A 12,693-nucleotide genomic window follows, 5' to 3' on the forward strand; every position below is an offset into this window, starting at 1 on the left:
TTCCACTAGGCCCTGCACCGCAGTGCCAGAGCTAGGACAAGGTGGGGGAGACGCTGCCAGCGGTGATGCAGCCAGAGGGGCTCGGGGCCAGTACCCCAGGACCTGGCCTGCACACACGCCCTGCTCCCTGGATGTGCCTAGATAAGGGATCCTCCAGCTCTCAGCCTCTGCTCGGACTGTGGAAAGTTTTAACTGTCCCCACCCTGCACTATCTGCAGCTTCACAGGCCTCAGACAGACACACACCGTTCAGCTGTTTGTCTGTACAGGGTCCCTCGTTCAGGGAGCTGCCAGACACACGGATCTTTGCTCAACAGATGGCTCGGCTTCCAAGCAGCAGCCAAGTTTTGTCCTTACCTCCTAAGTCTCATAGAGGTTTTGTAAGAAGACTGATATCCCCACACACAGCTCTGCCAGTGCCCCTCGCTCCCGGCCTACAGCCCCCACTATCCCAGCCCGGGCCCTTCCTCTCACTCCCAAACCTCTCAACCCTGACCCCAGGCTGCCATGTTCCGGGGAAGGATGACCCGGCCTGCCCTGCTCCGGGGTTTCTCCTGCACAGGCATTACTACCAGGCTAGCAGGATTGGGATGCCCTAGCCAAGCCAAGCGTCCATGGTGAGCTGCAGGGGCAGGCAGGGCCAGCCAGGACCCACTGCTTGAGGGGCAGAGCAGTAGCTACAATGGGCAGGGATGGAAAACCAGAAACACGCTTACCGGTTTTAGATTTGATTGGCACCTGCTGCTCCTTTAGCCGGGCACTGCGGGGCCCAGGGCCTGCAGATGCCACAGCTTGAGCAGGAAGTGTAAGCGAACAACAAGTGCGGCTGCCCCAGTCCCACGTACAGCGACAGGGACTTGCTTTAAACCCGGTTTCTAGAGGGGCTGCGCTTGTGTTCCCGGGAAGGGCTAATGTGACTGAGGCTCAGGGCAGACACATGGTAGGTGGCTGGGACACTGCAGCTGGACGTCTGTTTGCCCGGCCAAGAGACCCACAGATTGCATGGAATTGGTCAGCATGGAACAGGGACCCTACCCTCAACGTCAGCCGGCAGATCCCAGCACGTGCTGTGGCCAGGCTGTGCTGATGCAGAGAGCAGCGTGGGCCGGACCCAGTTTCCATGTGCCGCAGGCTAGGCACTGAGAGCCCAGAACAGCCACGTTCCCTAGGAGAGGCCAGAGTGTGCCAGCCTGCCCAGCTGCAGGGCCGACGTCCCTGCTGTTACTGCCCTCTGGCAGCTGCAGGCACTGGCCCCTCCCCAGACACTGCCCCATTTCAGCCTCGGGCTGGTTTCAGAGCTCGGGCAGCACTGCCTGCGGCAGGGACTAACTACCCTTTGGGCAGCAGCAGCCTTGGCTAAGGGCAGGCAGCACCACCAGCCTGGAGTAGCTGGAGCTGTGGGATGCTACCCTTGGACTCAGACTCCGCTGCCTGACTCACCTAGGGAAGATGAGCTTGTTGGCAGGAGCCTGGTAAATCCACTTGGACACGGAGGGCAGTATGGCTGAGTGGTCAGCGCAGGGACCAGGCCCGAGGGCGGCAGGATTCTCCTCATCTCTGCCATGGACTCTCTGCAATGCTGGCCAAGGTGGTCACCTTGGAGGTGAAATGCGAGCGGGGGCCCCTTTGGTGCAGTGACGCACCATCCACAGTGGCTTCCTCCTGCCATCTACCAGCAGCTGGTACGAGACTGGGATCCCAGCTTGGCACAGGCAGCGCTACCCTGCAGGAAACACAGGCGAGCTTGGCAAGAAGCCTGTGGCTGCCCACCTGGGCCTGATAAGAGAGACACAGGGAGAGTCCCGGCCCAGCTGCAGAGTTGTGGGTCCCAGAGCAGACTTGGGCTGAGGGCAGTTCTCAGGGCAAGGCTGGCCCTTTGAATGCTGCCTGCCAGGTCAGCCCCTGCAACCTGCCTGTGTCCGCCTGCTCCTCCAGCTGCCTCCAGCAGCGGCTGTGGGGCTCAGTGGGTGGCACAGGACAAGCAGACCCTGCCCTCCACCTGCTGGGGGCACTGAGGGGAAGTCGAACCTGCCCTGTGACAGAGAAGGAAGGAGTCAGAGCAGGACACGACTGACAGCCAGTGCAGCATGGTCACGCTGCCTCTTTATTATACAGTATGTAACATGTCAGCAGAACGATGGCATGCACAGCTGTGCCGCACAGTCATGCACAATTTACATGCAGATATGAACAGCCTTTACAGAACAGTCAGCTCCAGGCCTCCCACTGCAATAAGCTAGTTCCAGATATACAGAGTAGTGTGTCTGGGGCCTATGTGCAAGCCAGCAGATAAAACCATCCAGCCAGCTCCTCCTCCCCGCTGGACGCAGAGCTAGTGTCAGCCCTGAGAGAAGCCCCAGGAGGCCAGAGATTCCTTCGCTCGGCGTGTTTCCCCACTGAAATCCTGCCAGACCCAGTTTCAGCTCTACATTACACTCCCGTCACATCCAGGAACTCCCCGCTCAGCTCCCAAAGAGGGAGGCGCCTTCCCAGATGCGGGGAGGTGGGGAGCAGCCTGCCAGAGTGCACACAGCTCGGACAGGTTTTCACCAGCCGCCCCACGGCCAGAGCAGTGTTGAGGAAGGAAATGGGTGGTGGGAAACCAGGGCACATTCGCCATCAAAGCACCAGGTTTGCTCTGCAGGGAGGGCCTTCCACAGGACGCACAAGACAGCCGGAGCAGGAGGAGGAAGAAATGTAACAGGGTGCAGGGAGCAGCAGACTCTCTCCTCTGCAGACCTGGGGAGTCTGACTTTGGCAAGGAAAGAAACTGGTGCCCATGTGCCAGGGGCTGTCACAAAACCAGGCACTGTACCTCAGCGTAGGATTCACACTGCAGGCCCTAGGAGCAGAACAGCCGGGGGCTGTGGGTGAGGACTGAGGGCAGGGGGAGAACGGACACCCGCCCTGTGGGCATTAGGTCTTGGGCCCTCCAGTTCACCACCAACGGCAGCTTTATTGTTATGCTGATGGGCTTGGCACCTTTGCCTGCTGGCCACGGTGCCCGTGTCCTTGCTAACCCGGTAACGTGAGAGACTGGACGTCAGAGCATTTTCAAGGCCTACTGTCAGGCACAGCTTCCCTCTTGGTTTAATCCACACACACACTCCCCCTTCGGGCCTGTGAAGCTTCCTTGTGATGGTCCCTATAACCGACCAGCGAGTGAACGCTCACTGCAACCACAAACACTCGCTGCTCAGTCCAGCACACCGTCCCGTACAGGCTCTGGCCTCAGCCCTGCCCCTGAGTTCCAGCAGGGCCCTGGAGGGATTTCACACAGCACTCAATACGCACTGGGCACTACTGCACCCCCCTTGAGCGCGGAAAGCAGTCTGTAAAACAACCGAGACAAGCCCAAGGCAGGTCAAACAGCACCGGGAGCCCTGGCGTGTGGCCCTCCTGCTGGGGGATCGACCCACACACCCCTATGCCCACCCTGAGCTGGACAAGCCGCCAGGGGAAGAGGAGAGGGCACCGCAACAGATACAAAGAGGAAAGCCTTGGCTACCACTGGCAGGAGAAGACACTTTGGCAGCAGCAGAGTGCCCGCTGGCACAGCTTGGCACCTACAGCAGCGGGATCAGTCACACCGAGGGACAGGAAAGGTGGCTACACAGCCTCATTTCACATTGCTACACAGCCCAGGATGACAACAGCTATGGACGCGGGTGGCACCTCACACTGGGGGAGTGGCAGGGAGAGCGCGGGAGATGGAGCTAGGACTCTGGGCCACGTGTTCATCAAAATTAAACAAACATCAGGCGGCGTTTGGATTACAGCCCCGGGACCCCCCACCTGGGCGAGGGATTACACCACACCCAGATCCCTCCTTGGCATTTGAACAACTGCCCTGTCAGGGTCAGGGGGACACCGGCACCCTGGCTACTCCCCAGCCTCACCATGCACAGCTCCAGCCAGATCAAGCACTCCGCAACCCAACGCCTCTGCAGGCAGCACCTCAGCGGCCCAGCCGAAGGAAGCCAAGAGGCTACACTGCCCGGGCGGGGCCTTGCTGGCTGAGCGCTAGCAGGGCTGGTAACGCTGCCGAGAGAAGCCGTTGGGAGGCTGTGTGTACAAAAGGGAGCCAACAGAGCCATGACTCCCGTGGCCCTTCCATAACGGTAGCTGGCTTCCCCAGGAGCAGTTTCTTCTCCCAGTGTCAGGGCCGGGTCTGCAACGCACCTGGGACAGGAGGCTGGCTTCATGCTGCTGACTGACAGACTCAATCTGGTGGGGCTGCAAGCAGTTTCCTCACTGGCGCAGGCAGCTGCTGGACTCACCCCAGAGAGCCTGTCTCCAGAGCACCTGTACTAGCCACGCCGCAGACAACAGCCAGGAGAGCAAGGGGCGCTCCCAGGGCAGTGCTCATCCCAAACTTGGCCCCAAGGCTCTGGCGGGCCCTGAGCGGAGATCTGCCGAGAGAACGTCACTGTAGCCCCCTCAGCAGCTACATTCCGAGACTGAATCAAGCAGTAGAGGAACCGCGGCCCCCGGGCTGCAGCATGGCATGGCAACAGGCTGGGCAGATCTCGGCAGGCTGGCAGGACTCCTGCATTGCCTAAGTCGTCGTCGGAGGGCGGGCTCCTCTCTCAACCCCCAGCCTAGGCTGGGCCCTTCAGAATCAGCGTGGTCCTGGGGCTTGGCTCAGTGCAGTCTTGCTAGACTCTGTGTGCCCTGGGGGTAGTGTACAGGGGAGGCCAGCCAGCGGGTGACCAAAAAAGCAGTTGTGAGTGCAAGAACGTGGGACTTGCTAGATCACATTTGTAACTCGGGCAGACAAGAGGACGTCCTGCTCAGGGTTCTCTTCCAGCAGCTCCACACACTGGGAGCGCTGCAGAAACAGGCTTCTGCCCTAAGGAAGAAGTTTGCAAGCCCCTCCATCTACACTCCTCACTGCTCCAGTGGATGCTCCCTTAGCCCCCGGGCTTCCAGCTCACCCCTCTCGGCCTCTCTGCCCCTGAGCTCCAAACAGAGGACAGAGAACTTCAAGGCACCAAGATTGCAAGACCAGACAAGCTGCCAATTATAACCGAGGATTCAAATCGACACTCCAGACTAATACAACACACAATTAAACTTACAAAATAAATTCCCCTTAAGAAAAGAAGGCCAATTTAACATGCATCATTCTGGTCCTACAAAATAAGGCACCAGAGCTTAAAAATGAACTTCCAATTGTCTTTGATATAAAAGGATTTCCCAAGTGTTAAAGGCAGTTGATGTAAGAGTGCATAACAGGGGGTTGTCTTCACTAGCTTTGGACTGGCCAGCCTCATGCCTGGGCTCCCGTGGCTTTCTGGATCAGGGGGATCTGCAGGATGGGGAGAGAGAAGCTGTTAGGAGTGTTGCAGTGGGACACAGAAGGCGAGGGAGCCAGCACCAGGCTCTCGGGCTGAGACTCTGCAGGGAGAGGGGAAGATATCAAGGACGTGTTTGAGCTTTGAAACGTGGAGGGTGCACTGAAAGCCCCCTCCCTGTCCCCCCAGCACATCATGGGAAGGGATCTCCCTCCTTCCCTTCCAGGAACTGCAGCCATGACTTGGCCAGGAGCGTAGGGCCACCATGGTGACCTCCCATCAAGGATGGTCAGAGCTTCCTCAGTCCGACAACATGCAAAGGGCATGGGGAGGGGTAGGATCAAAGGGGTTTCTAACCGGTGCTGCAGATATGGAACAAACCACAAAGAGAGCTAAGGGCAGGTCCCCTGAAGTGGGAAGAGGCCTCAGCTCCCCATGTGACGGCCCCGCTGGTCCCAGCTCACCTTGGACAGATCGACGCCAGTGAGGGCATGCACAGACGCAGGGATCTCAGCCAGCAGACGGCTCAGCTCGGACGTCACCTTGTTATTGTCCCCGCTGAGAATAACAATCTCGTCCACTTTAGCCAGCGGAGCGGCCACCTTGGCAGCGATCTGTGGAGGCGCAGGGGAAGAAGACCAGAATGAACCAGGGACCTTCATCTCCAGCAGGTGGCCAGGAGGGGGCTGCTTGCAGACTTGCTGGCCAGACTTCGAAAAGGTTCAGGCATAAAAGGGCACCTGCGAGCATGTCCCCCTCGGTGCCTGACTGGCAGGAAGGCTCTGAGCACCCGATCTGGCCCAGGACTTAGCCACCAGGCGCCGGCACGGTGCTGCGTGCGATTCACAGGCGCAGCAGAGCCAATGCTCCATTAACCTTTCACTGCCCTTTCCCACAGCCCCCACCCTGCAGAGCGACTGGCTCAGCGACCGGCACCGAGTGGCAAAAAGCCGCCGGAAGCCTCGAGCCTCTCACCTGGGGCAGAGCATCCAGCACCAGAGCCATCTTGGCCGCGTCGCCGTACTGCTGGTAAGCCTCTGCCTTCAACTTCATTTTCTCTGCGTCTGCTTTCCCGATGGCTTCGATGACAGAGGCCTCTGCCTCGCCAATCTTGCGGATCTTCTCTGCTTCGGCCTGCGCAATGAGAACCTGCTTCACCCTGGAAAGGAAACAGCCCCTGCTTGGAAAGAGCCCAGAGCCCCGCTGCTTAGCAACACGCTGCTGTGGACAGCGCCCTGGGCCGGGCTCAGCGCGCTGGGACCCCCATGGCTCCCAATGCAGGGCTCAGCTCAGCTCGGCCGTGCGACTCCGGCTCTTAGCATGCTGCCAGCCGAGTCTGGGCACCTGTACCCGCTCGGCCACTCACTTCTCGCCCTCGGCGATCTGCTGCATGCGGTGCGCCTCGGCCTCTGCCGGACGCTTGATGGTGGCGGTCAGCTCCTTGTCCATCCGGATGATCTCCTTCTCCTCAACGTCAATCTGCTTCCTGCGCTGCACCACCTCGATCTCGATCTCCTCCTGGCGGATCTTCTGCTGCTCCCGGGCACCCTGCAGCTCATAGGCCAGCTGGGCCTCGGCAGTCTGTACACAGAGAGGGACAGAGCACGGCCTGGACTCCAATGCTTAGCCTACAAAGCCGTTCGCTCTGTCTGCCCAAGCCTAGCTGAGACCGCAGAGGCACGAGGAAGGGGAACCCCTCCTCGGACGCTGGCTATCGTGCTCTAGACAAATCCAGAGCTCAAGCGACTGCCCCAGCAGGAGTGATTAATGGATGGCTGGAGCACAGTGCTCCCTGTTCTCCAATGTCCCGATTCCAGGCTTGCTCCGAACCTCCCTCCCTCACCCAGTTAGCAAGCTCTAGAGGTGACAGTTTCCCCTTGCAGCAGCTGCTGCCCTCACTTTCCCCAGTGTGGGGAAGGACTGCAGCTCCCTGGGCTATTTTAGGAGTTTGCCATGTCTGCATCTGTAGTGGAAGCAGGAGCTCTGAACCTGGCTCTGAGGAGAGCAGCAGCATTGTTCTTCCCTCACCACTGCAACTGAGACCACAAAGTCACTTTGGGATTTCCAGCCATAAAGGCTCTTCGTGCCCACCCTTAACACCGACTGAACACAAAAGCCTGGCCGCTGACTCAGTAACACACTGACACTGCTGGCCATCACCAGCAACGGAAACAGAAGGACCTTGGCGGAGAGGAGACGGTATGGCCTGGGAACGTCTCAAGAGTGAGTGGCCTCGGCCTAAGAGGGCAATAGTGCCAGAGCACAAGAGCCTGCAGAGAAGCAGTAACTGCTCTCTTGGGAAATCAAGCAGATGCTCCCTCCCTCTCGGACGGGAATCTGACGGGAGCTGGAGTCGCAGCGAGGTAGCGACATGGCAGGGCTTGGAGGAGTCCGCGATCTGTCCACTCTGCTCTCCACCAGTCCCAGCTAGCCCCCGATACGGGAGGGGAGGAACGTGCTGTGAGGAGCACTCAAAACTGTGCTGGGCCAGTGACTGCCCAGCTTTGCCCACACTTTCTCCACAGCAGACTGTCCCCATGTGCCAGCCCCTCGTCCCCCCACTCCAGGAGCTAGTGGTGGACTCTGAAGCACCTGGACACATCAGGGCCAGCTCCTCATCATGCTCCAGTTGGACCCACTTGGGAAACCTCATGCTAAGGCAGCACTTGTCCAACTGGGAAACTGACCCCACCTCTTCTTGCACCTTGTGCCTAACGAACCAGCCAGTTCAGGTGCTCTTAGCATTTCTCTTCCTCCCTTCTGAGGCAGTACACACAGCCATAAGCATCCAACACATCTGCAGAGCTGCCAGGCCTGGGGAACCTAGTTTCTTACTCAAAGGATTTGCCAGTACTGCAACTAACCTGGAATGTAGAGTCTACAAATCTGGTTGACAAGCGACTTCTTCAGCATATTTCAGTGTAAAAAGGAGAGAAGACGACTAACCACAGACCCCGGAGAAGGGCAGCCGGGAAGAACCCCTGCTACTGATCTCCAGGTCAGAAATCCAGCCGGGGGAAGCAGACTCTCTCACCTTAATGTTAATCTCCTGGCTGAAGGCGGCTTTCTGCATCTCAAAGGCCCGTTTGGAATCGGCCGTTTTAGTGTCTGACATGAACTTGATGTCCAGCATTTCCCTCTTGCACTCCGACTCCTGCAGGAAGGGATCACACCACACACTCAGTTAGGTGCACGAGGACATCAGCAGCCTTGGTAAACAGCTGAGGGACGACACTCGCTTTGGGGGAGTGCTGCTGAACGTACCCGAATGCCAGCGTCTCGCTCAGCCTCTGCCACGCCAATGTCGGCATCTCTCTGAACAACGGCTGTCTGAGTCTTCCCCAGAGAGCTCAGATATTCCACCTTATCGTACACATCCTAGACAGAGGGAGAGACTTCAAAATCATCCACCACAAGTCATTCCATCCTGGAGCCCACCCCTCCTTCCCAGAGTGCCTAGTGCTCCTGATAACACAGCATCCGCTTCGCTCCAGGATATGCAAACCTGCCTTGCCAGCCTGCCTGAGAACTAGAGAGATGCCAAAGGGGGAAGGTTACCACACAGAGGAGGATAGAGAAGCTCTCTGTGCAACCCCCTTGTGACTCCTTAGTGGTGCAGCTGGCAGCACACGACATTTACAGCCGGCCCGGACGGGGCGCTGAATTCCAGCTCTTTGCATACAGAGAACTGTATGTATGGTCCGTATTTTATACCAGCCTGTAGCTGGTTATGGAAACTCCAGCAGGGCACAGGCAGACTGTAAATCCCACAGAGACCTTTCCAAATCAGTCAGCCTCAAAGAAGTCAGGACCGATAGGTTACTGCCCCATTAGCATTGCAGGGCTTGGAGGAGCCCGCCATCTGTCCAGTGGGTTCCCCTCGTCCAGCTGTGGGGTTCCCTTTGCCTGGCTGTACCTTGATGGTAAAGCTCAGGATCTCGATGCCCATGCGGCCCACATCTGGAGCTGCCACCTCCCGCACTAGCTTGGCAAACTGATCCCGGTCCTGATAGATCTGCTCCACTGTCAGGGTGCCTGGAAAAGGAAAAAGCCAAAGCGCTATTGCACGGACAATGGGAAAAGCACAACAGGCGGGCGGTAAGCTCGGGAGGTACCCGGGAACAACAGGCCCCATTTATCTCCCGGCTGTTCAAGAGCTGGGAGAAGCGGGGTCAGGGTTGGACGTGACGGCACAACCGTTTGCCCAGGCTTTGCCAGGCCTGCCTACATCTCAATTTCACACCTTCACATGAGGAGGAAGATGCCAGACACTCCGACTACGAAGAGCAGTTGTACTAGCTTGTTTCTCGAGTACCCAGAGGGCAGCAGCCACTGAGAGCTGTACAGACAGAGGGGAAACGCCATTCAAGGCACTGGCTACTGTGACATCAGTGGCAGCGCTGGTTGCACCACACCTAGGATGGATCGCAGATGCCCCTCCAGCGTTTGAAGGACCACGTTCTTAATGTCTTGGACGTTCTTCCCCAAGAACTGCTCACAGGCCACAGCCAGAAGCTCTCTCTCTGTCATTATTTTCACCTGGAGGCAGGAGAAAAAAAACAGTGAGATAAAGGTCAGTCTAGAGGAAGACAGGCACCCACCAACAGCAGTAGAAGCAGCACTGCCACCAGACTGTCCAAGCTACAAGCACTCCAAGGCACCTGGCTATTTCATGAACACCAACAGCAAGACTGCAGGAGACACAACTGAATGAGCACTGGCAGTCACTGCTGCAGATGAGCAGTGATGGAGAGCAGAGACGCAGACCTCTCCAAACCCATGACTACAGTTGACCTCTGCGGGTGGATCACTGCAGTTACCTCCAGGTCAGTGCCAGCGATAGTAGGTGACTCCACTGGCCAATGCCAGAAGTGGGTCCAGTGCGCACACCGACCGTACCCAATCAAACTGAACAGGTAACAAATATTGCAGAGGTGACCCGACCAAGGCCACAATTACCATGCAGATACCCAAACACATGGGGGAGGGGTATACCCCAGGAGCAATGTACAATCCCATTTCATTACCTTCCTGCTTCTCGCTCTTCCTTTGCTAGAGCTAGCCCGTCCACAAACAGGAATGCCAGAGAACAAGAACAACCCGGACTTGTCCCAGGAGCACTTGGAAATCAAAGTTCCACGTAACGTTCCTAACGAGAAACGGCAGCCGGGGCGGGCGTCAGACACGGAGCCTGCTGGGCTCTGCCCTGCCCACGGCAGGAAGTTTGCCAGCCGCGTCTGCAAGTGGCTCAGGTGGTGACCTCAGCCTATCATGGCAGGCCAGGCTCCCAGTCGTCTCACCAAAGGGAACAGTCACACCCAGAGGCCCCTGTGAGAAGCGGGTCTGACCCAGGACGCCCCAATTATCGTGACAAGGTCATTGGTCAGGTCAGTAGCTCTCTGCAAAGCTGGGAACGGTTCTCTCTCCAGTAACACACAACTCAACTTTCAACTCCCAACAGCCTGTCCATTAAGATCATCGAAGATTCACGTTCCCGCCGGGCTCATCAAAGATGGTTCTCTTGGTATGGGACATGTTCCTTTAAGATAAACCTCGTTTAAATCCAAACCCTACGGAGTACGTTAGCCAGTGGAGACCCTGGGCACACGCTGCAGCTGCTGCCACTTGGTGCTAACAGCCTGTGGCCGGGGAGTTCTAGTCATCTACTATGTGGCTGCTTTTTGTTAATACAGAGCTGCAGCCCATGGAAAATACAGATCCCAACATGAAATGCTCCATCTTAATCTGAGAGCCCACTGCTGGGACCTGAAGTTTCCATGGGTTGTGTGCCCCAGGGATCTCCTGAGGCCAGCTAGCAAAGGGCACGGGGGTACCCAGTGGTATAGGGATCCCCGGGGGGGGGGGGGGGTTCACTGAAAGAATGTCAGGTGTGGTCTCTACTGAAAGCCTGTGTCAAATGCTCACACAACTCACTGAGATGGAGGAAGGAAAAAAAGACTGAGGAGTTATGTGATATTCTAAGAATGACGTTCTCTAGGCCTGCTAATTAAAGGCAGTGTGCCTGGAAACAGGCTTCTTCAGACCCGAGGGGGAGCCATCTCTCCCAGGGGACCACTGTGTGTCTTACATCAGAGGGCTATTCGCACAGAGTCAAATGGTTAATGAAGAGCTTGCGGAGATTTCAGAAGGAAAACAACAGGAAGAGGTAAATGCGGGGGGAGGGGGGGGGGAGGAGACACTGTTTTCAGGTGAAGATCAAAGGTATCTGGGGGGTGCAGAGAGACATTCTGCCATCCTTGAGGCAGTGAAGACAAGTTGCCAGTGACTTTGATTTTATGAAGTGTGTGGGGCAGGTAATTTCGGCCATCCTGACTGAAAACGCTGGGAAAAGGACGTGGAGCAAGCGGTCCTGTAGGAGAGAGGGGAATGTCTTGTGAGTTACCTTTACACACTAGCAAGCCGGTTATGATTCTGCTGTATATGTAACCATTTGTTTCCAGAGTAATTACTTTCTATCATTTGAATCTCTGCCCTTCCATAATAAATGTGCTGTGTTCACTATGTGCTACGTGTCAAGGGGAGCGGTGATCCCGGGCGCACACTAGTAAGTGGTGTGTACTGTTCCTTTGGGAGTAGGGACTCAGTGTTCAGTGGATCAGGGGCTGGGCGCTCCCTCTCTGGGCACTCCGGGGACGGTGGGTGCCTACTGCTAACCTGCACCGAGAGCGAGGCCTGGCTGGTGGAGTCAGGGAGCTGATCCACAACCACACAGACAAGGTGCCTTGCAGCCCCGGGACGCATCACAGGCTGCCACTCACAGAGGACAGCTTGTGCCATCTGCACCTTCTCATACTACTTCGAGGTGACTCTAGAGCAGCTGGCAAGTTGCTCGGGGCTCCTTGAATCGGCATCTTGTGGTGGAGGGCCTCATTCCTTGACGAGAAACAAAAACCCGCTGGGCCATGTCTCTCAGCAGCGCTGCCACATTCACAGCACTGCGAAGAGGATGGACTCAGCTACCGCTGGCTGAGATTCTGACTCTGAGAGTCCTCAAACAATTTCAGATGCTGCATGAAGCGCTTCCGGGGTGCGGCTGCAGTTCTCGGAGGGGTTTCCCTAGATGTCTCACCCTACCACCTAGGGGAGCAATATTCAGTGCTTCAGCACGCTGCCCAGGCAGAGGAGACAGGCCCAGTGCTGGGAGAGGAAATGACCCTCACATCTAATCAATGATCTGGAAAAGCGGGTAACAGCAATCGGAGGTTTAGTGGCACCCGGAACCTGGGTTGTCTCTCTGACCATTTTGGCTAACAGCCATTGATGGACCTGGCCTCTAGGACTTTATCTAATTCTTTTTTTGAACCCAGTTATACTTTTGGCCTTCACAACATCCCCTGGCAACAAGTTCCACAGGGTGACTGTGACTGTGTGAAGAA

The 12,693-nt window shown here is 57.1% G+C and overlaps 1 protein-coding gene across 10 annotated transcripts in view; it reads right to left on the bottom strand.

The window, feature by feature from the left end:
- Window positions 1-2,070: 2,070 nt before the first annotated feature.
- Window positions 2,071-12,693, bottom strand: part of FLOT2 (flotillin 2) — a 30,988-nt gene continuing 20,365 nt past the window's right edge. For all 10 annotated transcript variants that reach the window (XM_065573162.1, XM_065573163.1, XM_065573168.1 and 7 more), the window contains 8 exons: window positions 9,712-9,835; window positions 9,213-9,331; window positions 8,561-8,674; window positions 8,331-8,450; window positions 6,663-6,877; window positions 6,272-6,455; window positions 5,761-5,910; window positions 2,071-5,310 (listed from right to left, as the gene is read on the bottom strand). In XM_065573162.1, the coding sequence (XP_065429234.1) occupies window positions 5,272-5,310; window positions 5,761-5,910; window positions 6,272-6,455; window positions 6,663-6,877; window positions 8,331-8,450; window positions 8,561-8,674; window positions 9,213-9,331; window positions 9,712-9,835 (1,065 nt within the window). In that variant the 3' untranslated portion in view covers window positions 2,071-5,271. The remainder of the gene's footprint in view (window positions 5,311-5,760; window positions 5,911-6,271; window positions 6,456-6,662; window positions 6,878-8,330; window positions 8,451-8,560; window positions 8,675-9,212; window positions 9,332-9,711; window positions 9,836-12,693) is intronic.

Source organism: Chrysemys picta, chromosome 19 (assembly GCF_011386835.1).
Source record: "Chrysemys picta bellii isolate R12L10 chromosome 19, ASM1138683v2, whole genome shotgun sequence".
NCBI lineage: Eukaryota > Metazoa > Chordata > Testudines > Emydidae > Chrysemys > Chrysemys picta.